This window comes from Rhineura floridana, chromosome 11 (genome assembly GCF_030035675.1).
Source record: "Rhineura floridana isolate rRhiFlo1 chromosome 11, rRhiFlo1.hap2, whole genome shotgun sequence".
In the NCBI taxonomy this organism is placed as follows: domain Eukaryota; kingdom Metazoa; phylum Chordata; class Lepidosauria; order Squamata; family Rhineuridae; genus Rhineura; species Rhineura floridana.
The window spans coordinates 35,463,041-35,488,159 of record NC_084490.1 but is presented as its reverse complement, the minus strand read 5'-3'; the positions used below and the strand labels follow the sequence as shown (position 1 = coordinate 35,488,159).

The 25,119-nt window shown below is 39.9% G+C and overlaps 1 protein-coding gene across 1 annotated transcript; it reads right to left on the bottom strand.

The window, feature by feature from the left end:
- Positions 1-16,413: 16,413 nt before the first annotated feature.
- On the bottom strand, positions 16,414-21,517 carry LOC133367921 (olfactory receptor 13G1-like). Its single transcript, XM_061592007.1, has 2 exons — positions 21,434-21,517; positions 16,414-17,382 (listed from the first exon to the last, which is right to left on the bottom strand). The coding sequence occupies exons 1-2, from the start codon at positions 21,515-21,517 to the stop codon at positions 16,414-16,416; spliced, it is 1,053 nt and encodes a 350-aa protein (XP_061447991.1).
- Between the last annotated feature and the right edge of the window lie 3,602 nt (positions 21,518-25,119).

Sequence of the window (25,119 nt, the reverse complement as noted above, 5' to 3'; positions counted from 1 at the left end):
TTCAGTGGCAGCTGGGATTTCAATCCAGGGCTGCAAATACGCCCCATTGTCCTAGGCCTTATCAGGACCATGGAGAGGGAATTCTCTGAAATTCCAGATTCTCTGAACTTTCCTGCCTATCCCGAGGGCTGCTATAAATTCATTTTCACAGCAAACCCAATTCCAGTGAGTAATAATTGACAGAGAGAAAATATGGCTTCGTATGATTTCACAAAGAAGAGTAACAGCAATTGAAGCCACACTACCCATGTGTGTGAAGTCTCTTTTACCACTATTGGGCAAGAAGAAACCATCATGCAACCAGCAAGGTGCATCATCAGTGGGTTTTAGGGGGTTGGGCTGACTGCATGGAACTACTGTTGTTGCTTCTATCGATGTAAGGGAGTGAGGTCAGAGGTAAATGAAATGCAAATAGAAAAAGGAAAACCAAAGACAGTGATGATTTCCTAAATGCAATACCATACTAACCACAACAAGATTCCTATGTTTAAGGCAGAAAATCCAGCATCCCACAACCAGGCAATGTTCCTGAACCAAACCTAAAACTAAAAACACTGGCAGCCAGGCAGCCAAGGTCACAGAAATCCCTATGCAGCACAACCTAACTTAGGGTCTGCAGTTAGTGCAGAATGCTGTGGCACAACCGATGACATGAGCAAGAACCTATCAGCACCTAACACCTCTGTTCTGAAATATGAACTGGTTGCCAATTTGCTACCACGTAAAGTTCACGGTGCGCTTTCCATGTTACAGGTTCCACATAGTACTTGTTCTGCTCTTGTAAGAAATCAATAGTGTGGCAGCACCTATACTTTGGAACTTTCTGCCAATTGATAATAGACAGGCACCTTCATTGTACCCTTTTTGACACCTGCTAAAAACATGTTTTGTTTTGGCAAGACAACCTAGACATGTAGAAGCTATTATGCTTTTTATCTACTTTTAACTCATGGTTGGTTTCATTATTTGAATGTTTTTAAATATCTGTTTTAACTCTTTTTGCCAATAATTCTATTGTTTTAATTTCTTCTGTAAACTGCTTTGAGATTTTTTAAATAACACAGTATATAAATGTTGTAAGTAAAATACATAAATAAATGTCAAAGTCCCTGTGTCTCTTGGGTCTCTTTCCTCTTTTAGGAACAAAGAAAGTTGCCTTATACAGACACAGGCCATTTGGTACCATCTAGCTCAGTGCTGATGATATGGACTAGCATTGCCTCTCCAGTATTCCAGGCCATGGTCTTTTCCAGAGATTGGAATTTGGACCTTTGCATACAACACATATGCCCTTCCATTGAGCTAGAGCCCTTTCACTGTTTAAATCTTTTAAAAATTCTTCTTTTCAATTCACTAATGAATGCACAGCATACCTAGGGCAGATCCACGCAATGCATTTAAAGCACATTCAATACACATTTGAAGCACATGAATCCCATCACAGAATCATGGGAACTTTCATTTGTTAAGGGTGGTAGGAACTATAACTGTGAGGGGGAAATTATACTTCCCAGAATTTTTGGAGGAAGTCATGCACTTTAAATGCAAGTTGGATGTGCTTTACATGTATTATCTGGATCTCCATTACTTCATAAACTTTTCCTGTATATAAATCATTTTAATTATTGTTTAAAATGAAAATTAGCTACAATGTTTACTTGGTAACCATGAGCTACTCACCATCTCTCAGCCCTAATATTTCTCCCGGTAGTAACAACAATAATAAACATAACATTAAAAGTAGCAAAATGTAATCTGTTCTTTCTACACCCTTTGTCTTCCACACATTACAGTCACTTAGTATATTCTAGCTTTTTGAAAATTCAAAGAAAAAAGACATTAATGGAGAGATTCCAGTGGCTAGAGATGGTTAAATATTAGCCCATATTTGCAATACCACATCCCTAATTGTATTATTTCTAACGTCCATATTCATTCATTTAATGCAAGGACAGGGAAATTGTGACCCTCCAGATCTTGTCCCATCAGCTGCTCCAGCTAGTGTGGTCAATGGCAAGGGTCCAACAACATCTGATCTTGGGACTTTTATTTACTCTTAATCTGAATCGGCACTTTGAGGCCACTGGGTCACTTCAGTCAAAGAGCTGCTGAATAATAATGGTTAATACTGACACTACCAAGACACCATGTTTGTTATTGTTTTGTTTTCATGTGTAGCTTTCAACATGATTCTAGGAATGTTTGAATCCAAAATACAGTGATTAATAATAGTGAGAAGAGTTTAGATGGAACTGTTAACAAAATGGTTATCATTGTTTCCTTCTTTTAAAAAATCCCTCAAGAGTACAATCCAGTTGGACACCCCCTCTTGGGAGGGCTGTACAGTGTGGCAGAGACACCACCACCTCTGCATCTTGGCAATTGTTGGCATCCAAAGTAGAAGTGCAGGCAGAATAGTCAGGCCTTGATTGGGGTTGATGGCATTACACACTGGCCCTGATACTACCTCGGGATACAGCAGATCCCTGGCCAGTACAGCCTTGCTTTGGATTACATTTGGTGAGTGTTTGTAGCAGCATTTCAATCTGTACTCTGGAAAATGCACAAACTTACCAGGAGATGCTCCAGCAACAGTCAAGTAATTTCAACCATTACAGCTGCAGCTGCAGTAATTTGTATATTATAAGCTGGTAGCAAAGGGTTGGTCTCACTGCAATCATTGTGAAAAATAGTCATCCCTAATTTGTCCCATTGATTTGAATGGGAAGTAAATGCAACTATCTTAAGTTTGCATCCAGCCCAAGGAATTGGTGTCTTTAAATGTTGGTATAGTGTCTATCACAACATTGAGACTATTTTAGTAAAACAGATCAAAGAGGCTCTGCTCTCTCCCGCTCCCCATACACACACAACATTTATTAAGCAATCCCGACTGGATCAGGGATAATGCTATCACAGCACTAAAAAGAGACACTCAGATAGATAGATAGATAGATAGATAGATAGATAGATAGATAGATAGATAGATAGATAGATAGATAGATAGATAGATAGATAGATAGATAGATAGATAGATAGATAGATAGATAGATAGATAGATAGATAGATAGATAGATAGATAGATAGATAGATAGATAATTCTCTGTTCACTTAGAAACTAAATAACACACAGTCAAAGTAGAAAGATGAATGCTATATGTGCCCATCTACCATCAATGCTTCTTCTGACTGCCAACATTTTATAGCTTGGATCCTAAACAAGTTAATTTAAGGAACTTCATGGAAGAGAACTTTATTGGTCTGACCTCTACAGACTCCTGCATCCCAGGAGTATCGGGGATCCTACTGAACTCTATGAGAGGGGGGATGCTAGCAGAGTGGGGGATCCCTCAAAGTCAAACTTGGGTTTTTCGCCTTAGCTCCCCTGACCATCTTGAAAGCCCTTTTGGTTACAGAAGTGACTGTGGGATGAGTAGAAACAAACCTGTCTTAGGATCCTAGCCTATCTGTTCATTGAATTGTATGTTGATCATGAGAGGCAGCCAACGCCTGTGGATTTTTACTGATATTAAATCTGAGATATACCATTCTGTGTTCCATAACTGCATTAGGAATGGTCAACACATAATATGCAAGCCATTCAAACATAACTATGATAACAAACAGATAGTATATCATTCTTCATAAGCTGGAATCCACATTTTCTAAGAGATATTGCAACTGACATATCTTACTTGCAATGACCCTAAAGACAAACAATAAATTTAAACAAAGAAAATGGGGGGGGGGGAAGTCTAACAGAAAAAAGTGAGTTTCATATATTTGCTTGGGAAATTGTATAGGTGAAAATAGTTGTCATGAAACAAACGGTGCTGCAATATTGAAACTATCTTGTATGTTAGTGATTTATGAAAAGATGCCATCTTTCCATTAACTTGTTAGGTGCTGCTTACCCATTATTATTTCTTCTATAACAGGTAATTTTAGGGGGCTTTTTAAGTTACTTCCCAAAATCTATTATATCACTGAAATATCTCTAGTAATTTTGATTCTAATTGGCATCAGTGACAAGCCTATAAAAATTTCCAGTGTCAATTTGTATTTATCCTTTTTGGAGACAGAGTTTAGACCTTCATGTTTTCAATGCCATAAAGATAAAGACCAAAGAAATGATTAAATTTTAAAAGGGGTAGGCCTAGAAGTAGGCATTGTGAGAGCAGGGGCACAGGATATCAATTCAGAAGGGCAAAATTACCACAGGCCAAACCACAAGTGCCAAAGACACTTGAAGAGAGACACTGCTTACAAGTGCCTGTACGCTAATGCTAGGAGCCTCTAAACCAAGATGGGAGAACTGGAGTGCTTGGTCTTAGAGGAGAGCATTGATATAGTGAGCATAATGGAGACCTGGTGGAATGGAGAAAACCAGTGGGATATGGTTATCCCTGGATATAAACTATATCGGAAGGACAGGGAAGGACGTATTGGTTGTGGAGTTGCTCTATACATGAAAGAAGGCATTGAATCCAGCAAGCTTGAAACCCCCAAAGAGGTGGACTCCTCCACAGAATCATTGTGGGTGGTGATACCATGCCCCAGGAGGGATTTAATACTGGGAACGATCTATCGTCCCCCTGATCAAAATGCTCAGGGAGACCTTGAGATGAGATATGAAATTGAGGAAGCATCCAAACTAGGAAATGTGGTCGTAATGGGTGACTTCAACTACCCGGACATAGACTGGCCGCATATGTGTTCCAGTCATGACAAAGAAGCAAAGTTTCTAGATATTCTAAATGACTATTCCCTAGACCAGTTGGTCATGGAACCGACCAGAGGGACGGCAACCCTGGACTTAATCCTCAGTGGGGACTGGGACCTGGTGCAAGATGTGAGTGTTGTCAAACTGATTTGGAGCAGTGACCATAGTGTTATTAAATTAAACATACATGTAAATGGCCAATTGCCAAGAAAATCCAACACGGTCACATTTGACTTCAAAAGAGGAAACTTCACAAAAATGAGGGGATTGGTAAAAAGGAAGCTGAAAAACAAAGTCCAGAGGGTCACCTCACTCGAAAATGCTTGGAAGTTGTTTAAAAACACTATATTAGAAGCTCAACTGGAGTGCATACTGCAGATCAGAAAAGGTACCGGCAGGGCCATGCCAGCATGGTTAACGAGCAAAGTCAAGGAAGCTCTTAGAGGCAAAAAAATCTTCCTTCAGAAAATGGAAGTCTTGTCCGAATGAAGAAAATAAAAAAGAACACAAACTCTGGCAAAAGAAATGCAAGAAGACAATAAGGGATGCTAAAAAAGAATTTGAGGAGCACATTGCTAAGAACATAAAAACCAACAACAAAAAATTCTATAAATACATTCAAAGCAGGAGACCTTCCAGGGAGGCGATTGGACCCTTGGATGATAAGGGAGTCAAAGGTGTACTAAAGAACGATAAGGAGATTGCAGAGAAGCTAAATGAATTCTTTGCATCTGTCTTCACAGTGGAAGATATAGGGCAGATCCCTGAACCTGAACTAACATTTGCAGGAAGGGATTCTGAGGAACTGAGACAGATAGTGGTAACGAGAGAGGAAGTTCTAGGCTTAATGGACAATATAAAAACTGACAAATCACCAGGCCCGGATGGCATCCACCCGAGAGTTCTCAAAGAACTCAAATGTGAAATTGCTGATCTGCTAACTAAAATATGTAACTTGTCCCTCTGGTCCTCCTCCGTGCCTGAGGACTGGAAAGTGGCAAATGTAATGCAAATTTTCAAAAAGGGATCCAGAGGGGATCCCAGAAATTACAGGCCAGTTAGCTTAACTTCTGTCCCTGGAAAACTGGTAGAAAGTATTATTAAAGCTAGATTAACTAAGCACATAGAAGAACAAGATTTGCTGAAGTAGAGCCAGCATGGCTTCTGCAAGGGAAAGTCCTGTCTCAGTAACCTATTAGAATTCTTTGAGATTGTCAACAAGCATATACATAGAAGTGATCGAGTGGACATAGTGTACTTAGACTTTCAAACAGTGTTTGACAAGGTACCTCACCAAAGACTTCTGAGGAAGCTTAGCAGTCATGGAATAAGAGGAGAGGCCCTCTTGTGGATAAGGAATTGGTTAAGAAGCAGGAAGCAGAAAGTAAGAATAAACGGACAGTTCTCCCAATGGAGGGCTGTAGAAAGTGGAGTCCGTCAAGGATCGGTATTGGGACCTGTACTTTTCAACTTGTTCATTAATGACCTAGAATTAGGAGTGAGCAGTGAAGTGGCCAAGTTTGCTGATGACACTAAATTGTTCAGGGTTGTTAAAACAAAAAGGGATTGCGAAGAGCTCCAAAAAGACCTCTCCAAACTGAGTGAATGGGTGGAAAAATGGCAAATGCAATTCAATATAAACAAGTGGAAAATTATGCATATAGGAGCAAAAAATCTGAATTTCACATATACGCTCATGGGGTCTGAACTGGCGGTTTCCGACCAGGAGACAGACCTCGGGGTTGCAGTGGACAGCACGATGAAAAGTCGATCCAGTGTGTGGCAGCTGTGAAAAAGGCAAATTCCATGCTAGGGATAATTAGGAAAGGTATTGAAAATAAAACAGCCGATATCATAATGCCATTGTATAAATCTATGGTGCGGCCGCATTTGGAATACTGTGTACAGTTCTGGCCGCCTCATCTCAAAAAGGATATTCTAGAGTAGGGAAAGGTTCAGAAGAGTGCAACCAGAATGATCAAGGGGATGGAGCGACTCCCTTATGAGGAAAGGTTGCAGCATTTGGGGCTTTTTAGTTTAGAGAAAAGGCGGGTCAGAGGAGACATGATAGAAGTGTATAAAATTATGCATGGCATTGAGAAAGTGGATAGAGAAAAGTTCTTCTCCCTCTCTCATAATACTAGAACTCGTGGACATTCAAAGAAGCTGAATGTTGGAAGTTTCAGGACAGACAAAAGGAAGTACTTCTTTACTCAGGGCATAGTTAAACTATGGAATTTGCTCCCACAAGATGCAGTAATGGCCACCAGCTTGGATGGCTTTAAAAGAAGATTAGACAAATTCATGGAGGACAGGGCTATCAATGGCTACTAGCCATGATGGCTGTGCTCTGCCACCCTAGTCAGAGGCAGCATGATTCTGAAAACCAGTTGCCGGAAGCCTCAGGAGGGGAGAGTGTTCTTGCACTCGGGTCCTGCTTGTGGGCTTCCCCCAGGCACCTGGTTGGCCACTGTGAGAACAGGATGCTGGACTAGATGGGCCACTAGCCTGATCCAGCAGGCTCTTCTTATGTTCTTATGTTCTTAATATTGTCACAGTAAGTTGCAATTGCTTCACTGTCTGGAGGATCTTCTGGAGGACAAAACAGAACAGTTGAGGAGGATGCAATTCAGCTGACAATGGTGAAAAAAGAAATATATTTTCTCTGTTGCCATCGCTGCCATTTCATTTGCCTGCAGAAGTGCTCAGTCAATTTTCCCCCAGTTGTGTTCAAGTCATCTCCTTACTTTTCATTTAACTATGAAGGAATGAGGGAAGATGGCTGCCTGAGGGGGATGGCTGCTGCTATCTCACTTCTATCCTTTAACTTTATCAGCAAACTAATAAAGCTTCTGGGTATCTAAACAACAGCTTCCAAACGACTTCAAACAACCTCCAAACAGTTCCCCAAACTCTATACTAGAGATTTTACCACACTAATGACTTCAAGGACTCTAGCTTGGATACTCAAAATTCCTTGAGACTGCTAATCTTTTGATGAACTCCGGAGAGAGAGAGAGAGGTAGGAAGCCTTTTATTTGTAATCCTCGCTGCCTTCCCCAGTTGTGTAATACACTCTAAACAAAGGAAATTGAAACTAAAAATTAGACTCTAGGAAACTGGGGTGCTAAAAGATACGGAGTTAAGAGGAGGAGTTATTGTGTTTTTCCTCCTCATGAGTAGCTGTGGCAACTGTGAATTTAATACCCAGAAACAACCCTTAAAGGAACAGATACAGCAATATGGTTTGCATCAGAAAGGGATATAGAGATCAAGGAATCTCCCTTGAAAGGGGGTTGTCCCCACCTTCTAATAAAGTAAAGCAATTGAAAATTACCCATTACTTCCCATCAAATTTGGAGAAGGGAAAAAAAGGGACGGAAGGAGATAAATAGGAAAGGAGCGTAAAAGGAGCTGATGTCAGTTCCGAGCATCCAAGAGAGGCAACTCTGGATTGGTTGTTTTACACAAGGGGAACCCTTTACTTCAGAGAGGAAGAGGATCTCCCCCAAAATAACCTTGCTGTTGAACTAGAGCTAGTGGAAAATCAGAATAACCAACAGACATCTAAAATGAGAAATAAAATGACAGATAATTCTGTATTCATGGTCAATGCGACTAAAGAGATGCAGGGTGGCCCACATACATATATCCACTCAGGTGTCAAGGCTTCTGAACCTCTCTCAGACAAGGCTATCAGTTTTGATAGCCAACAGCTTCTTGAAATATTTTCAATAGACTCCTGACTTTGTGTAATCTCGAGAGAGATTATTTGTATTAAAAAATTCTAACTGAATCAAACAAACTGCTGACAACAGCAGCCGAGGAATTTAAGAAAATAAGTGCTTTTTATGAGACCAAATCAAGTCCAAGTAATCAACCTATAGACATTGCACAAATTCCAAAAGCTAGGAGTGGTATCTGCAGACCTAAAAAGAACACTAATGAGAAAAAGAGTAAAAACATTAAGAACTTCAAGCCTAAGAAGGCCAAGAAAATGAATTATAATAACCTTTTCTAAAATATTAACATCTATATTGAAAACCAGGGAAAACTTAGGTAATATTTATTTATTTATTTTATTTGTTTCATTTATAAACCGCCCATAGCAAGTAGCTCTCTGGGCGGTGTTCAAAAAGGTTAAAATACAGAAGTATCACAATAAAATCAGATTACAAACGATAAACACAAGCAACAAACAAAATAATATATTAAACAAAGTATAAAAGTTTAAGAAATTATAAACATTAAACATTAAAATGCCTGGGAGCATAGCTCTTCTTAGTTCTTCTAATCAGGAAATTAACCCAAAGAAACGGATAAGTAAACAACAGGGCATCCTACCAATGAATTTACCAATGGATGCTTACCCTACATAGCGAATGAATGAATGAATAGCTTTATTATGGTCACAAGACCAGCCAATACCCTACATAGCCTTTTTCCACAGAGATTCAAGAGCCCCAAGAACAGGAAATACAATCAATTCAAGTGAACAACCGGACCCAGCAATTAAAAAAGGAACAGTTTTGGAACCTGAAACTCATGCCACATAAGGTAGTGCTACTAAACTGCCCTAGTGTAATGTTCCTTAGTACGCAAGTGGCCCGGAAATGCTACATTATTAATCTCCTGCAATCGATTATACCAGGACTTGTAAAGAGTGTGGACCTGTATAATGTGGAATACCTATATAGTAACAGCACAAAAGCTAAGATGCTCTTGACTTTTAGAAATTCATATAAAGCTAAGATTTTTCGCGCAAATGGACAGGCCTTACATGGGATGGGAATTGAGATGCAAAGATATTTCATGAAGACAGCTGAACCCCAACTCTTGCTGTGGTTAACACGGATTCTGTGTCCGGTGCAGCTATCTAAACTCCCTACTACAAATAAAAATAAGACGAAAATCCTAAATAAAGATACACCGACAGCACATATGGAAATGAAGAACGTGCCTCCCGTTTGTGCTGCCTCCATACCGCTAAAGAATAATACAGAGACTGGCGTGGTCACTTCCAACACTCCTTTTTTATCTTATACCACAAATCTGACAGACAAACGAAAGATAAAAACCATAAATAAAGATCTAATACCGACACCACAAATGGAAATAAAGAAGGCACCTTCTGCCTGTGAAATGCCCATACCGCCACAGAGTAATGCTGCCCTTAACATTTCTCCTCTACTCTATACTTCATCTCCGTTAGATCAGAGCGCTAAAGTAAATAACAACAAAGAATCTTTTAGCTTCTATATAGAAGAAGAGGAGAATCTCATTACTACATACACTGCGTTATCAGAGACTGCACAACGGGATATTATTCGTCGACTGCAGAAACTGGTTGTATTTTTACAGGCCAGGAGGATACAAGTGGATCTGACTACCCTTAGCGATAGGATGAAAAAGAGGAGTAGTGGTGGTCAATAATCAAAATGAAAAAGAAAAAGAAAAAGAAGAAAAAAATGAAAAAGAAAAAAGAAAAAGAAAAAACTTCCAAATAAAAAACACAAAGAAAGGAAAAACAAGAAAGGAAGGTAAAGAAAGCGCTGTAAGCAACTAGAAAGAAAAGTCCCCTGACGAAGGCTCATATGCAGTAAAGCCGAAACGCGTTGGGCATTTTTAAGAAGATAAAATAAATCATTTTTACACCATTTGGTCATTTTGGGTTTTGAACCCCCCTTTTTTTCTTTTACCCTTAGCGATAGACCACAATATGACCCGAAGGACTCTGGACGTATACAAGCAGATCGGGCACAGCAGACTAACTTAGCTATATTAAAGGCAATTCCTTCTTGCCAGCACCCCTCTACTGAGGCTTTACGAGTAAACAACATAAGGTCATATGATCCTCCTCAGAAGACTATTCTAAATACATGTTCTGTTCCATCGTGGACAGATGTCAGATATCTGGATAAGGAAGAAGGTTCTCCTCCCAAATGACAAATTCTGGCGAGACCTCATTTCCCCATGGCGATAATCTCTAATGTCAGTAGACCGGCAATCACCTGCGAGGCAATAATTCATTCACCAGCTGTTAACAGCCCATTACACAATCCCGTGGTATTCAACCAATTAATTAAGGGGAGTATTGCTCGTCCACACCAAAGTGTATTCTGACAAAATAAGAGCCCCCGCAAACACAAACTTTCACTTATATTGTGGAATATTGCAGGATGGAGGAGTAAGTTACAAGATCGGATGTTCTTGGATTATATAAGTAAACAGGACCTTATATTGATGCAAGAAACCTGGACCACAGAGCCTGTGGAGCTGAGGGATTTTTCCTCATACTCGTTGAAGGTTTCGCCAAGCACCACCGGTGGAAGACCTAAAGGTGGCCTCACAGTGCTGGTTTCGACTGCACTAAATGTTACAATGAACTCTTTAAATTATCTTCCCGAAATTGCAATGTCGCTACTGCTAGTACTAAATCAAGTTCGACTTATTCTTGTAAATGTTTACATTCCACCTCAACGGCAAAAGCACCAGGTGATAAGTAATATACATAAGCTTGAGCTCTTTATTCATAAACAGATACAAGAGTGACCGGACGCGGTATTGATACTAGCAGGGGATTTTAATGCTAGACTCGGAAGAAACGATGAAGCCTTATATGAGCATTTTTGTGAAATTCTGCCTTCGTTTGATGTTGCCGCTAGTCTGCCAGAGAGACAGACAAAGGATCCAGGCTGTAATTTCGTTGGCCTATGCTTACATCGCATGCTCTATAGCCTTAATCTGACCATCCTGAAGGGTTCGACAGTGGGCAATAGGAGTGGGACATTCATCTTCCTTGCGGGTCCAGGTGCCTCGGTAATAGATCTTGTGATTGTGTCCTTTAGACAATGGCTAATAAAGGATTGGCCACTAAAACGCCAATACCGGAATATCTTATCCCCGTGCAAACATGTGAGACATACTTCTATAGTATCTATACAAGAGGGCCAGATTGCTACCCCCCTCCTAGGACCCACCTGAAAGATGTGCCAGATTGGCCTCCCGTTTCCTCAAAGGAAATAACTTCATTAATAGCACGATTGAAAGAGGGCAAGTCCCCGGGGCCGGATAACATACCGCTGGAAATATTCAAGCGATACTTGGAGTGGTGGTCACCTGTCCTAGCTGCCTTATTTACGGCTATTGACCGTACGGCTGAAATTCCGGAAGACTGGGGCTTGGCTACCGTAGTACCAATATTCAAACGTGGAGCACGCTCTGACCCTCTAACTACAGGCCAATCAGTCACTTGAATACAATCAGTAAACTATATGCGCTACATCTTCTGGATAAACTCCAGACTTGGTTGGCTCAAGAGAACATCCTGGCCAACGAACAAGCGGGGTTTAGAGGAGAATGCTCCACAAGAGATCACCTACTAGTTATTCATCACCTGGTGGAGAAATATACATCAAAGAAGGGAGATTGCTTTACGTGGCCTTCATCAATTACAAAAGTGCTTTTGAGTCTATACCTAGAAACAAATTGTGGGGAAAATTTGAGTTAACTAATAGGGATAGGCGCTTGCTAGTATTGATACGATCATTGCACAAAAACACCAGAATACAAGTCAGATGTGATAATAAAGGTCGTCTGACCAAACCAATTCCTTCATATACGGGAGTTAAACAGGGATGTTTGTTAGCTCCCTCTCTATTTAATATGTATGTTAACTCCCTGGTTGGATCCTTGGTGCGAATCGTATCCCAACCTCATTCTCTGGCTAACAGATTGATTTCAATATTACTCTATGCCGATGATGCGGTTCTACTATCGTTAACGCATAGTGGATTACAGAGCATTGTGCCAAGGACCACTTAATTATTCATTATGACAAAACCAAAGTTCTGGTGTTTTCCAAAAGCAAGACAACATACAATTGGCAACGGAATGGATGGAAAATTGAACAGGTTCCATCTTTTAGATACCTGGGGGTGATTTTTCAAGTCTCAGGCTCCCTGCGTTTCCATGTAAAGAATACTATGTTGGCCGCGAGTAGGACCATTAAAGCACTTCTATCCTTTTTCTATAAGAAGGGAGGCCAACATATTCCTTCCTCCATCCAAGTGTTTGAGGCGAAGGTCATTGCATAATTGTTGTATGCCGCACAGATCCTGACCTTCCTAAAGGCAGCCCCATTTGAAACTATACAGACCAAATTCTTGAGGGCTGTCCTTGGGATTCCCCCATGTGTCCCAAATGCGATGGTTAGAATGGAAGTAGGCTTCCCTTCAATTGAAGTACGTATTTGGAAAGCTATGGCTAAAATTGCAATTCTTACCTGTTGGTCTGGCGCCTCTTGTTCTACACGACACCTATATCTCGACCTGGCATAAGTCAATAATCAAGAAAGTGTCCTTGCTCAGTTTTTCGACGGTTAATATCTCTAAACTAGGATTTGACAATGCATAGTCAAGCCTGCCCCAACGTATAATGGACACAGAACTTCAAGCACACATCGCAGTGACAACCACTATATCTGATGCTATTTCTTATGTTGGGGGTTTTACCCCTGCACAATATTTCACCACCTTGCCTACTGCCAGGCACAGGAAAGCTTTCACCATGGCAAGATTCGATGTGATGCCGTCAGTCTTACGTGAGGGTAGGTTCCAGGGGATTCCACGTTCAGAAAGGTTGTGCCCATGCAGAAATGGAGAGATGGAGACAATATCTCATGTTCTATTATATTGCCCTTTCTACCAAGATATCTGAACAGAATGCATCAATCGTATCATCCAACTGATACCTGGCCATGATGCATTAGATTATACAAGATACTTATTGCGAGATCACCATCCACAGGTTTCATATGCTGTAGCTAAATTTTGTTCCTCTGCTATCATAATATGCAGAATGCAGCCTAGTTAAACCCAACACAAAAATTGGCTGATGGTTTTATTTTGTATATGTATGGTTTTAAATTTTATGATGCTTTGTATTGGTCTTTGGCTGCAATAAATATTATTATTGTTATTATTTGTGAAGGGTGCTGAGAGTTGCCAGGAGATGCCCTATTCCCCTCACAGATCTACAATCACCAGAAGAGGGGCTGACTGTTAAACCACTCTGGCCACTGGAGCTCTGTCAGCGGAATAGGAGTCTCCGAACAACTCTCAGCACCCTTCACAAATGACACTTCCCAGGATTCTTTGGGGGAAGCCATGATTACTAAAGTCAATTGCTTGCCATCAGTGTGATGGGGGTGAGAACAAGATCGATCCTCTTCTAGACACACTCCCATTCTGAACAATGCCAGCTATGAAAGCCTTCCTTATATAATATGGCTGTGAAAGTGGGAAAGAGATATTTGAGATATTATTAGGAAGTCATTATCACATTCCAGTTTTTTATTCACTGCTTAGCACTGATACGTGTCCTCCACTCTCCACTCAGTGTAGAAAAATAAGGCAACATCAGTGCTACTTGATTTAGTTTGCTGTGAATGACAGACCACTAGACACTTATTGTGTCTTTGCATTACTTGCTTTCTTTACAAAGATAGAACCAGAGCATGAAATGAGGTTTTGAGGCAGTCCTACAAAGCAACAACAACATATTTATTATGGTCAACCAGCTATTAAAGGAAATACACACTGTATAAATACATAGCCACAGAATCAAAACACCAAAGGTGAGAATTTAAGAGCTAACGAATCTAAGAGATTCACTCAAGGAAATTAGTCAGGAAAATGGAGGGAAAAAACAGCAGAAGAATACAATAGAACACTGGTGAGTGCTCATTATCGGGCCTACTCAGTGGCCATGAGGGTGGCAAAGAAGGTATACTTCGCTGCCTCCACTACAGCTTCATTATGCAGTCCAGCAGAGCTTTTCTGGGATGTACGAGGTCTGACACTGGCTCACAGGAACTGGTGGAAACAATAGCACTTGATGTGACTTGTTTGCAAAGCATTCTGAGGGTAAATTCTCTGGTGTCTGCCAGGCCATTATCTCCACAGCTGTAGTGGATGAATCTCAAGAGGTATCCAGAACACTGTCTTGCCGTGTTGTGTTGGATATGTTTCGGTTAGTAGAGCTCAAGGATGTGAATAAGGTGCTTGGTTTGGTCTGGGCAACCACTTGGGATCTTGCCACTTGCCCCTCATGACTGATAAAAACTAGCCGGCAGTGTGATGGGCCCGGGAGGTGATTAATGCCTTCTTGCGAGAAGAGGTGGTCCTTGCCTATTTAAGGAGGTGGTGATTGGACCACTGAACATTCATACATTCAACTTTCAGATATAAGGCATAATTAATCCTCTCAGTGGAGTAAAAAGAATCTAAAAAGTGCTTAAGATTGTCTGGATCACACCACCACTCATGGTTCTAGATCTAAAGTCCCATAGGTTCTCAAAGCAAATTAAATAGCAACAAATGTCAAGGTAGAAAGCTGGCAAGCACCCCAAAACAAAACACTATGCTCTAAAAATAAATTTATTGTAATTGTGAGATGATGCAACCATAATCAACAACACCACAAAGTTGCCACCCTCAGCTACTTGGGCAGGAATATTTATCTGTGAGGGAACAAATAAATGAATGCATTTTAATTTATGAATAATGATAATAAATTTGTGAATTATCAAACCAATAACCACGAGGTGTGCTGTGAGGAAGCCAAAGCATTTATTTTTATTTTTCACTTTTAGTGATTCATTGTCAAATCATCTAAGCAGTTTAAAATATTTTGGTGAATGGCTTCCAAAACTGTTTTTGCATTGTAGCATTATATTGTATGTGTAAGATGAAGGCCTACAACTTACATATTTGAAAGACTTGGAGCATAATCCTAACCTGCCAGTGATGATGGATAGAGGGAGGTCATGACTGGTTCATCACTTCACTGACCGGCACCAGAGAGGAGCCTAGGCAAGCAGACAGCTGCCACTGAAAATTCCTGCACTAGCAGAGGAAGGCAGAAAGCCTTGAAACTGGGTATTTCTTATTGCAGGGATAAAGTGCCTGGGAACTGGCTGGAAACTGAAGCTCGGGAGACCCTCCAAGAATCCTGAGGTTTGGACACTTTAGCCAGACTAGCATGGAGCTGGCGCAGCAGGATGGGATGGTCAGCACCTTATGTCTTAGCCAGTGTGAGCCTGCAGGGCTTGTAATGCACCCGGGGATCCACTGATCCACTTTCCCCCAAAGGAACCCAAATCACACTGTTGGTATATTTCTAAGTTAGTCTAAGAATTACAAAAATCCAAGAAGTAGCATAGCCTCTTTCAAGCTGGCATCAGTGTATGAGAGTTTGAAAAGTGGGAACGATTGCAGATGAAATGATCAATGATGTTAAACTTGCAAAAGAACAGTTGCAGCATAAGTCTAGTCTGAACTGCACAACTGACCATTCTGATGTCCTACACTCCAACAGCAATGCTAACACAGAGATTACTTATGAAGAACTCCTTTGTCTGTTGAGTCGCAGAGTTTTCATTTCAAAACACCAGTCAGCAATGAAGAGGAAGACTTTAGGATCCAGTTGGATGTATTTTCACTAAAAAGCTATTACACATACTGATAAGAAAACTCTGCTTTTATGTTCCACAATTGATTCCCAAACATATGGAACATATTTTGTTGACCATGAACAATCCATCAGTTTACTTCTGCCAACTTTTCCCCTATTCAGCTACTCCCCCTAACACCAGTAGCAGCAGTGGTGTTATAGAAGATCTTTGCAGATCAGACTTGAGGTCTCCGGAGCAGCCTGCCTCTTCCAATAATTGCCTTGAGTGCCTCTTTTACTTCTTTGTTTCTCAGAGAATATACGAGTGGATTAACAACTGGAGTTACTACTGTATAAAGGAGAGAAACAAATTTGTCTTTCTCTGGAGAGTAATCTGAGCTGGGCCTGATATATGTGTAAATGGATGAAGAGAAGTAAAAACTGACTACAATGAGATGAGAGGAACATGTGGAGAAAGCTTTCTTTTTCCCTTCAGTGGAACGGATTTTGAAGATAGCTCTCAGGATAAAGAAGTAAGATGTTAGGGTCAACCCACAGCTACAAATCCCAAAGATCACATCTGCCACAAAAATCATCATCTCATTCAGGCTGGTGTCAGAGCATGAGAGCTTAAAAAGTGGGGGAACATCACAGTAGAAATGATTGATGATGTTAGAACTGCAGAAGGATAGCTTCAGCATAAGTCCAACATTAACAGCAGAATTGACTATCCCAGCAACCCACACCCCACTGGCTATGCCAGCACACACTTCCTTCCTCATGATGACTGTGTACTTGAAAGGATGGCAGATAGCTGCATAACGGTCAAAAGCCATAAATGAGAGGAGAAAAAGCTCTGTTCCCAAACACCATACGAATAGAAACACCTGTGTAATGCAGCCATGAAAAGAGATTGTTTTTCCGTGGGTCCAAAGAGTCTGGAGCAATTTTGGAATTGTAACTGAGATGGACAACACATTCACTAAGGACAAATTGATGAGCAGGAAGTACATGGGAGTGTGGAGTTTCCTACAAGTACATATGATAAAGATGAGGAGGAAGTTACTAGCTAAAGCAGTAGCATAGATGAATGCGAATACCCCAAAGAGAAGTGTCTGTAATTCTGTAGAGGTAGTTAGACCGAGTAGTGTAAACTCCACAGTAACAGAGTGGTTCTTTATTTCAGTATCTCTGATGCCAGTGTCCTAAACACATAAATTGTATTGTAAGTTAAATTAATTATCATAATTTATACATAGTTCATACCTTTCTCTTTTACTCTCTTTCCTTCTCACCCTTTCTCTGTTTCTATGCAAAATGGAAAAAAATCAGCATCTATTTGACCTCCCCAGTCATTTGCACGATTATGGGAAACCAGTCTGAAATCTCAGAAAATGTGTACACTCAGATACAATTCCATGCACAGTTACTTAGAAATAAGTCCCATTGACATCAAATGCCCAAGAAAGTCAGGCCAATCCCCCCGCCAAGAAAAGACTCATTGTGGTTTCTGTTTAAGCAGGGACCCAGGACCTGTCAAAAGAGCACCATGATCAATCTTTTCTACAATTGCCATTGCTTGATGAACATGAGTATCACAAATTGTTTCAGTGAATGATCTACTGGTTAACCTGGTTTATATAATCTGTAGGCAATTGTGAGCATTTGTTGAGAAATACTGATTTTTTTCCATTTTAGAAAGTCTGTGTTTATAGTGCTTCTCTATGAGCTGATTAATTCACTATATCTGACTGAAAATATAATGCTATGTGTGTGATTTAAAACAAACCAACAAAACAGCATGTGTATAGGCAGCTATATCAATCTACTCAGAGAAAGCTGATCAGGTGAAGGATCCTCTGAATGTGCATATGGATGTAAATTGTTAAAGGACTAATTCATTGTGCACAATCATTTGTTCTCAGTAGTTTGCTATGGAGAAAACTCCATTGAACATGGTGAGACTTGTTTCAGTATTTTAGGTGATACCTTACATCATTTCTCTGTTGTTATATGCCTCCAAGTTGACTACGACTTATGGCGACCCTGTGAATCAGCGACTTCCAAGAGCACATTTCTCTGTAAACAGGCTAATTTCACTATGCTTTCTGGTTAAACCAGTTTCTAAACATTTTATTAATGAAATAGATTATCACAGCAACAGCAACATCCTCACATCAAATGCAGAGGGACTGAAAAGAAATCATAGTTTAATTTACATGATCTAATAGTAATTAAAAAAGAGAAAAGAAACACAATGAAGTTATGTTACTACATCATGTAATTATAATTAATATAGGCAAATTCTTTTTTTTAATTAAAATTTATTCTACAACTTCTATCAACTTATCTCTAGACTCTGATATTGACTTTTCTGATTTCAATACTGTTTAAACTTATTCTTCTGTTCCAAAGAAGCTTTTTTTGGGGTAACATGTTACTTCTCAAGCAGGAAATAAAGTTAAGTAAAAATAATGGTAATAGTAATATTTTATTTATATATTTATTTATTAGATTGATATCCTGCCCTTCCTCCCAGTAGGAGCCCTTATATTGTTTCCAGTAGGATCAACAATATTAATGATATTTATTAATGATAATGATAATAAAGTAGCATAACAAAACATGTTCTCTCTATACCCTTTTTCTTCCACATATTACAGTCATTGTATATTCCAGCTTGCGGAAAACTATTTTTTTAAAAAAAAGACATTAATGGACAGATTGCAGGGCTAGTAATGCTTAAATATTGGCCCATACTTGCAATATCACATCCCTAATTGCATTATTTCTAATTTCCATATTCATTCATTTAATGCAAGGACAGGGAAACTATGGCCCTCCAGGTCTTGTCCCATCAACTCCAGCCAGAATGGTGAATGGCAAGGGTGCAACAACATCTGATCTTGGGATCTTTATTTGCTCTAAATCTGAATGGGCACTTTGATTCCACTGGGTCACTGCAGTCAACAAGCTGCTGGATAATAATGGTTAATATTAATCACTGCCAAGACACAATGTTTGTTTTTCTTTTGTTTTTCTGTGTAGCTTTGAACATGATTCTAGGAATTTTTGAATCCAAAATAAAGTGATTAATAGTGTGAAGAGTTTAGACGGAATAGTTAACAAATTTTAAAAGTTTTTTTTAAATCCCTCAAGAGTACAAACCAGTCCTACAACCCCTGTTGGCAGGGGTTCCAGTGTGGCGGAGACACCACCATTTCTGCAGCCTGGCAATTGTTGACATCTATGATAGAAGTGGGGGCAGAAATGTCAGGCCTTGATTGGGGTTGATGGCATTACACACTGGCTCTGAGACTACCTCAGGATACAGCAGATCTCTGTACAGCACAGCCTTGCTTTGCATTATTAGCCCAATATTAAGTTCTGTGAGTGTTTGTAGCAGCATTTTGATTGATACCCTGGAAAATGCCCAACTTACCAGGAGATGCTTCAGCAATAGTCTAGTCATTTCAACCATTACAGCTGCAGCTGCAATGATAAATTATATATTACAAACTGGTAGCAAACAGTTGGTCTCACTGCAATCAATGTGAAACATTGTCATCCCTAATTTGTCCTATTGATTTCCATGGGAAGTAAATGCAACTGTCTTAAAGGCTGCATCCAGCCCAAGCACTTGGCATCTTTCAAATGTGTCTACCAAAACATTGAGACTATTTTAATAAAACAGATCAAACAGGCTCTATTCTCTCCTTCTCCCCCATACACACACAACATTTATTAAACAGTTCTGACTGGATCAGGGATACTGCTATCACAACACTAAAAAAGAGACTCTCCATAGATAGATAGATAGATAGATAGATAGATAGATAGATAGATAGATAGATAGATAGATAGATAGATAGATAGATAGATAGATAGATAGATAGATAGATAGATAGATAGATAGATAGATAGATAGATAGATAGATAGATAGATAGATAGATAGATAGATAGACAGACAATTCTCTGTTCACTGTCTTAGAAACTAAATTACACACAGTCAAAGTAGAAAGATGAATGCTATGTGTGCCCGTCTACCATCAATGCCTCTTCTGACTACCAACACTTTATGGCTTGGAACCTAAACAGGTTAATGTAAGGAACTTCATGGAAGATTACTGTGTTGGTCCGACCTCTACAGAGTCCTGCATCCCATGAGGGTCAGTGGATCCTCCTGAACGCTATGAGAGAGAAGATGCTAGCAGAGCGGAGAATCTCTCAAAGTCGAACTTGGATTTCTTTTTCCTTAGCTGCCCTGACCACATAGAGAGCCTTTTTGGTTGCGGGATGAGTAGAAAGAAACCTGTCTTAGGATCCTAGCCTATCTGTTCATCGAATTGTATGTTGATCATGAGGGTCAGCCAAGGCCTGTGGATTTTTTACTGATATTAAAACTGAGATATACCATTTTATGGTCCATAACTGCATTAGGAATGGTCAGCAGATAATACGCAGGCCATCCGAGATACACGTATATATTCCAGTGCTGAAGACCTCTACCAAATGTTAATGAAAATATGGTGAGAATGTTGCCCACCATCTTAATATACTGTAGCTATAAAAAAATACTGTAGCTATAAAAAAACAAATAACATATCATTCTTTAACAAAAATGCAGAAGCCAGACAGAGATGATATAATAGACAGATCTTACTTGTGATGATCCTAAACAATAGATGTAAAGAAAGAAAATAAAAAAACAACAACAGAAAACTTAGGCAGAATAAGATAAAAGATAATGAAAAATATAAAGAATAGCTAAGGGAAATTTCATTTGTATAGTGAGGGGAGTGTCATATATTGGCTAGGGAAATTTTATAGGTGTAAATAGGTTCATACTGCATCTTGTATGCTAGTGATTTTTAAAAGGATGCCACCTTTCAATAAATGTGTTAGGTGCGGCTTACCCATTGTTATTTCTTCTAAAACAGGTTATTTTAGGGTTGTTTTTTTTTACTTCCCAAAATTTATTATGTCATTGAAATATGTCTAGTGATTTCAATTTCCAATTAGCATTAATGACAAGCCTATGAAAAGTTCCAATGTCAATTTGTATTTAATCTTTTTGGAAACAGAGTTTGGAACTTCATGTTTTCTTCACCACCACCCCAGTTTAAAATAAAGTATCATTCAGATTCAGAATTGAAATTCAATTTTAGCTCATTAACACAAGGCTAGGTGCCTTGTCTTGCAGGTGTAAGAACCTTGAGGGAGCTGGGTCAGATAAGATGAAATTAAAAACTTACCTCCATTCCTCTCTGCTGCTGTTTATTTTTTTCTTGGCTGTTTTCTTTATTCGTATAGAATTGAATTATTTTCTGTTTCATCATCTGGAAACCTCCAGAGCCAATTGCCTGTCATCAATCTGAACAATGCTGATAACTAGTTCCTATCCTGTTGTAGATATTTATACTTTTGTAATAAAGCCATGGCATATTTGGAATCTTCTATTTAATAAAATAATGGGACTGTTGGGAGAAAGACCTTTGAGGAATCCCAAGGAATGTGGTAAGTATTCATTCTACTTCCTATTTCAACACTGGGTGCATTTTCAAATACCCAACTTATCTTTCCATTTTCAGAGGAACATCTCTTTGTATGTATGCACTGCTGTTTTAGACAGATGCTTAACTTCCTTGCTGAAGTCTAAGCAACATAAAAAGTGCTTGACATCGGCTGGATCAAGACTAGGGTTTCCAGGTCAGAAGCATGCCAAACGCTGAGATTTTATGGGTGTGCCCCAATGACATCATTAAGCATCAACCACAGTTGCTTGGAGCATACCACTCAAAAAAAAAATCTCTCATTGAAAATTAAGAAGGGTTGACTAGGGATCCTCTGCAAATATATCCATATCAAAGCAGGGTTGGCAGCCCCCGGCCTGGAATGCCCTGCCCCTGCATTTTGAAATGGCTGCTCCAAACTTCTTTATAGATTTGTCCCTTCACTGCAGAGAGAGGTTTGAGAAATGAGAAAGAGTTGTGGCCGAGTGTTGAAATAAACACATAGACACCAAGGCTAGGTTGAACTAAGGGCCACTATATTAAGCTTTAAACTTAACCCTTAAAAGAACCTGCACAGGTAAAACATAGGTGAGGGAGCTAGGTTATAAGTGATGTATTATACAGCCACGAGAGTGTCTGTATACTATAGCCAGTGTGGATTTTTCACATTCTGCAATGTTACATTGAAAATACCCCCATGCCATTCTGATGCTTCCGATAAGCACATTTTTTAAAAAAAAACCTTACAAAACTTACAGTCCTGAACTCAGAAACATTTGCTTAACAACACTGTCAATTTTCATGGCGATTCACGAAACAGTCAGAGAGAATAGAGAGGTCAAAGTCTAAAAAGACAGAAAAAAACCCCAGAGCCCTTTTGGATTTTTTTCTCGGAGAGTTCTCATAATCTGTTGAAATTTGTTAAAAATCAGCCATGTTCACAGAGTACCTGTAATCCTTATACTGACCTTGCCCCATACTCTGACCTTCATCTTCTGCAGTTTAAAAGTTTAAAAAATGCCTGGCTGATGTTTAATTAATTTAAGAAATTTTAGCTGGCACCCAATGATAATGCTGGGCATGCAAAGTAAAAACCAACTGTCAGAGTTCTAACAGCCAGACTCAAAGCTGCTGGGCCTGCCTAATCAGGGGGTCACACCCACTCCAGCCACGAGTCATGGCTGAAAGGTGCTGAAGAGAGAGATATTTCTATCAAACTTTAAAAAGCAGGGAAATTGGGAAGCTATAGTGAATGCACCAGGGGAGCAGGAGACCTGAATTCCTCTCTGAGATATTGTACTGCACTACAAATTTGTCAGAATGAAAACACAATTTGGGTTGGTCTTTCATGGTCCAATCCACTTCCTGCAAGAATTTGGTAACATGTGCCTCTGAGCATATGGTGAGTGGTGGCCATTCTGCTTACCCCTACCCCCTACCCACCCAAGGGAGAGTAGAGGGCCCTTTGCACATCACCAACCCTCAGGCCGTACAACCCCAGGTGGATGTGGTAAGTTTGCCCCAAAGTCAGCCCATATCCTGGTACCACAGTGTGAAGTAGGCAAAAAATGTGCCCACCAACATGGGTGAGCAGGGCAAAAATTCCAACTTGGCCCAGAAACAACCTGCTGAACACACCAAAGTAAGGGGAGGAGGGACAGGTGTCACTATCCAAAGAGGGAGGCTTCTGGGGGGCATGAGCTTAAATCAGGTCAGTCTTTCCCACGCCCGCTGGCCCAGGCTACCTCAACTGCCCTATTCAGTGGTGGCTGGGATTTCAATCCAGGGCTGCAAATATGCCCCATTGTCCTAGGCCTTATCAGGACCATGGAGAGGGAATTCTCTGAAATTTCAGATTCTCTGAACTTTCCTGCCTATCCTGAGGGCTGCAATAAATTCATTTTGACAGCAAACCCAATTCCAGTGAGTAATAATTGGTTAAATATTAGCCCATATTTGCAATATCACATCCCTATTTGTATTATTTCTAACGTCCATATTCATTCATTTAATGCAAGGACAGGGAAACTGTGGCCCTCCAGATCTTGTCCCATCAGCTGCTCCAGCTAGTGTGGTCAATGGCAAGGGTCCAACAACATCTGATCTTGGGACTTTTATTTACTCTTAATCTGAATCGGCACTTTGAGGCCACTGGGTCACTTCAGTCAAAGAGCTGCTGAATAATAATGGTTAATACTGACACTACCAAGACACCATGTTTGTTTTAGTTTTGTTTTCATGTGTAGCTTTCAACATGATTCTAGGAATGTTTGAATCCAAAATACAGTGATTAATAATAGTGAGAAGAGTTTAGATGGAACTGTTAACAAAATGGTTATCATTGTCTCCTTCTTTTAAAAAATCCCTCAAGAGTACAATCCAGTTGGACACCCCCTCTTGGGAGGGCTGTACAGTGTGGCGGAGACACCACCACCTCTGCATCTTGGCAATTGTTGGCATCCAAAGTAGAAGTGCAGGCAGAATAGTCAGGCCTTGATTGGGGTTGATGGCATTACACACTGGCCCTGAGACTACCTCGGGATACAGCAGATCCCTGGCCAGTACAGCCTTGCTTTGGATTACATTTGGTGAGTGTTTGTAGCAGCATTTCAATCTGTACTCTGGAAAATGCACAAACTTACCAGGAGATGCTCCAGCAACAATTTAGTCATTTCAACCATTACAGCTGCAGCTGCAATAATTTGTATATTATAAGTTGGTAGCAAATGGTGGTCTCCCTGCAATCATTGTGAAAAATAGTCATCCCTAATTTGTCCCATTGATTTGAATGGGAAGTAAATGCAACTATCTTAAGTTTGCATCCAGCCCAAGGAATTGGTGTCTTTAAATGTTGGTATAGTGTCTATCACAACATTGAGACTATTTTAGTAAAACAGATCAAAGAGGCTCTGCTCTCTCCCCCTCCCCCATACATACACAACATTTATTAAGCAATCCTGACTGGATCAGGGATAATGCTATCACAGCACTAAAAAGAGACACTCAGATAGATAGATAGATAGATAGATAGATAGATAGATAGATAGATAGATAGATAGATAGATAGATAGATAGATAGATAGATAGATAGATAGATAGATAGATAGATAGATAGATAGATAGATAGATAGACAGATAGATAGATAGATAATTCTCTGGTTACTGTCTTAGAAACTAAATAACACACAGTCATAGTAGAAAGATGAATGCTATGTGTGCCCATCTACCATCAATACCTCTTCTGAGTACCAACATGTTATGGCTTGGATCCTAAACAAGTTAATTTAATTTTTATTTATTGAATTACATTTTTAGACCGCCCTATAGCATTGAGATCTCATTGGTCACCCGAGAGCTGTATGGCAAGCTACTTGCTTATAGTCAGTTCCCGCACCTAGGTTTCCCTCTGCAAGTCACTTTGAATTTGG